This window comes from Thermobia domestica, chromosome 2 (assembly GCF_964235325.1).
Source record: "Thermobia domestica chromosome 2, izTheDome1.hap1.1, whole genome shotgun sequence".
Classification (NCBI taxonomy): Eukaryota; Metazoa; Arthropoda; class Insecta; order Zygentoma; family Lepismatidae; genus Thermobia; species Thermobia domestica.
The window spans coordinates 336,191,899-336,194,360 of NC_137455.1; the positions used below are offsets into that span (position 1 = coordinate 336,191,899).

Below are 2,462 nucleotides of genomic sequence, written 5' to 3' on the forward strand. Positions count from 1 at the left end.
TTTGTGAGTGTGAAAGACACGCCAGTGTGTTTAATTTGTACTGACTCGTCGTCTTCTATGAAGGAATACAATTTGAAGAGACGAAACAAAACACGCTTCCCAATTTGAAGAATTCCAAGGACAATTTCGTGTGAATAAAGTTGGAGAATTGAAGAAGAAACTCCGAGACCAAGAAAGCACATTTACAAGGTGTAATTCCGAACATGACTCCATTGCAAAAGTAAGTTATATCATAGCCCAAGAAATTGCTACATGGTCAAAACTTTTTACTGATGGGGAATTTGTGAAAGATTGCATGGTAGCAGCAGCTGAAATTTTGTGTCCTGATAGAAACAAAATGTTTTCCAAAGTGAGTTTGTCTGGTATTATTATGGGAAGAAGAGTAGAAGAACTGGCAGGGGATATCGAAAATACACTTAAAGAACATGCTTCTCAGTTCATTTATTACTCACTGGCTGTTGATGAAAGTTGTGATGTATCTGATACAGAGCAATTAGCTATCTTCGTCAGAGGTATTACAAAAAACTTTAGCGTTTGTGAAGAGCTGGTAGCTCTTTTTCCTTGAAAAGGTACCACGAAAGGCAGTGATATTTTTAAGGCCGTATAGTCCATGGAGCGATACAACTTAAGCCTTAAAAATATCTCTGGTGTTATAACTGACTCGGCTCCTGCAATCATTGGAGAGAATGAAGGTTTTGTGACATTATTACGTAATGAGGCAAGTGCGCGTGGAAACAAACTGATTGTATCCTATCATTGCATTCTGCACCAGGAAAATTTGTGCGCCTAAAGTGTAGGTTTCAAGGAAATTATGAAAGACGTTATTAAAATTGTGAACTTTATAAGATGACGAGGACTGAATCACAGACTTCTAAGCCTTCCTTAGTGATTTGGATGCAGAATACGGTGACGCGCTCAACTATACAGAAATTCGTTGGCTCAGCGCAGGTAAAGTGCTTAAAAGAGTTTTTGACCTTAAGGATGAGATAAGTGAATTCATGACTAGTAAAGGTATTGAACTTGAACAGTTCAATGATCCGGTCTGGATGGCTGATTTAGCCTCCCTCACGGACATTATAACGCACCTCAACGATTTGAACACTAAACTCCAAGGGAAGAACAACTTGGTAACTCATCTTTATGAACATGTGAAAGCTTTTGAATCCAAACTACGCCTGTGGGAAAATCAGCTTAGAAATGGCAATCTCACACACTTTCCAGCGCTGTCGCAGCAGAAGGTTGAAGACAGTGAGAAGTATGCTGAAGCTGTGTCAGCGCTAAGGCATAAATTCTCTACAAGATTTCAAGATCTCCGGTCACAGAACAATATGTTTCAGATATTCTCCAGCCCATTTACGTTTTATGTCGAAAGTGCCCTTGGGCAACATGCAAATGGAACTAATTGAGATGCAGCAGTGTAGTACTGAACTCAAAGGAAAATTCAACACTGTGGACTTGATAGAGTTTTATTAGTTTGGTATGATAGAGTTTTACTCCAAATATGTGAAAGACAATGAATTCCCAGTTTTATACAATCATGCCCTTTTTATTCTCTCTCTGTTTGGTACAACTTATGCATGTGAACAGCTCTTTTCCAAAATGAAAAATGTGAAATCAAAGTTACGCAATCGAATGACTGATGCACATCTTGAAAACTGTCTGAGAATAGCATCATCCAATTTCAAGGCAAATATTGACATGCTAGTGAAAAACATGCAATCATACACTTCTCACTGATTGTGAAAATGACAATTTGTGTATGTGTGTGTGAGTGGAGAAATTATTTTTAGTTTGGCATGAAAAAGTTTCATTATGCTTGTTTCCTATGTTAGATGTACAATAATTAATTATTTAGAATTTAATATAGTTTCTGTTGTTGCAAGAAATGTACAATTTGTGTGTGAGCTTTCAACTTGTCAATCTGCACTTACGTTGTGTGAAAAAGAAAGAGTAGTAACTGTATGACATATATGTTAGTAAAGAAAAATCAATCTCAATGTTCTCACTGAAATTACAGATAACTTTTTTGGAAAAATAATTTTTAGTTAGAAAAAGTTTAACTCTATTAGTTTCTTATACATTATTCATAATAATTAATAATTTAGAAAAAAATTACACTGTTCGTTTTAACTGTTACGAGTAATTTGCGATTTGCAATTGAACTTTCTACTTGTCAATTTGCATTTATGTTTAATGTGAAAAAACAAACTGTATTTTTCATTACTGAATAACAGCATATATATATAGCAATTACTTTGTGGACTTGACCGGAACTGTGCAGACCGGCAGTCTTTTATGAATATGAAAATGGCCCGCCATACGAAAAACGTTGAATGAAGACCACTATTCTAAACCGTTGATTATGAAATATCAAAATTGCAATTCGGAAGGGGCCTTGGCCACGATACTGTTTTGGGAGCCAAGGCCCGCTTGGAAAACAGTAAATTTTACCACAGTAACGC

At 36.2% G+C, this 2,462-nt stretch overlaps 1 protein-coding gene across 1 annotated transcript; it reads left to right on the plus strand.

Annotated features, from left to right (window-relative positions):
• The first annotated feature begins 998 nt into the window (after positions 1-998).
• Positions 999-1,406, plus strand: LOC145679545 (general transcription factor II-I repeat domain-containing protein 2-like). Its single transcript, XM_081750122.1, has one exon. It carries the CDS (start codon positions 999-1,001, stop codon positions 1,404-1,406), a length of 408 nt encoding a protein of 135 aa, XP_081606248.1.
• The last annotated feature ends 1,056 nt before the right edge of the window (positions 1,407-2,462 follow it).

What these genes read in the sequence shown, in the direction of transcription:
- LOC145679545 (XM_081750122.1), top strand. Translation starts at nt 999, where the DNA reads ATGACTAGTAAAGGTATTGAACTTGAACAGTTCAATGATCCGGTCTGG.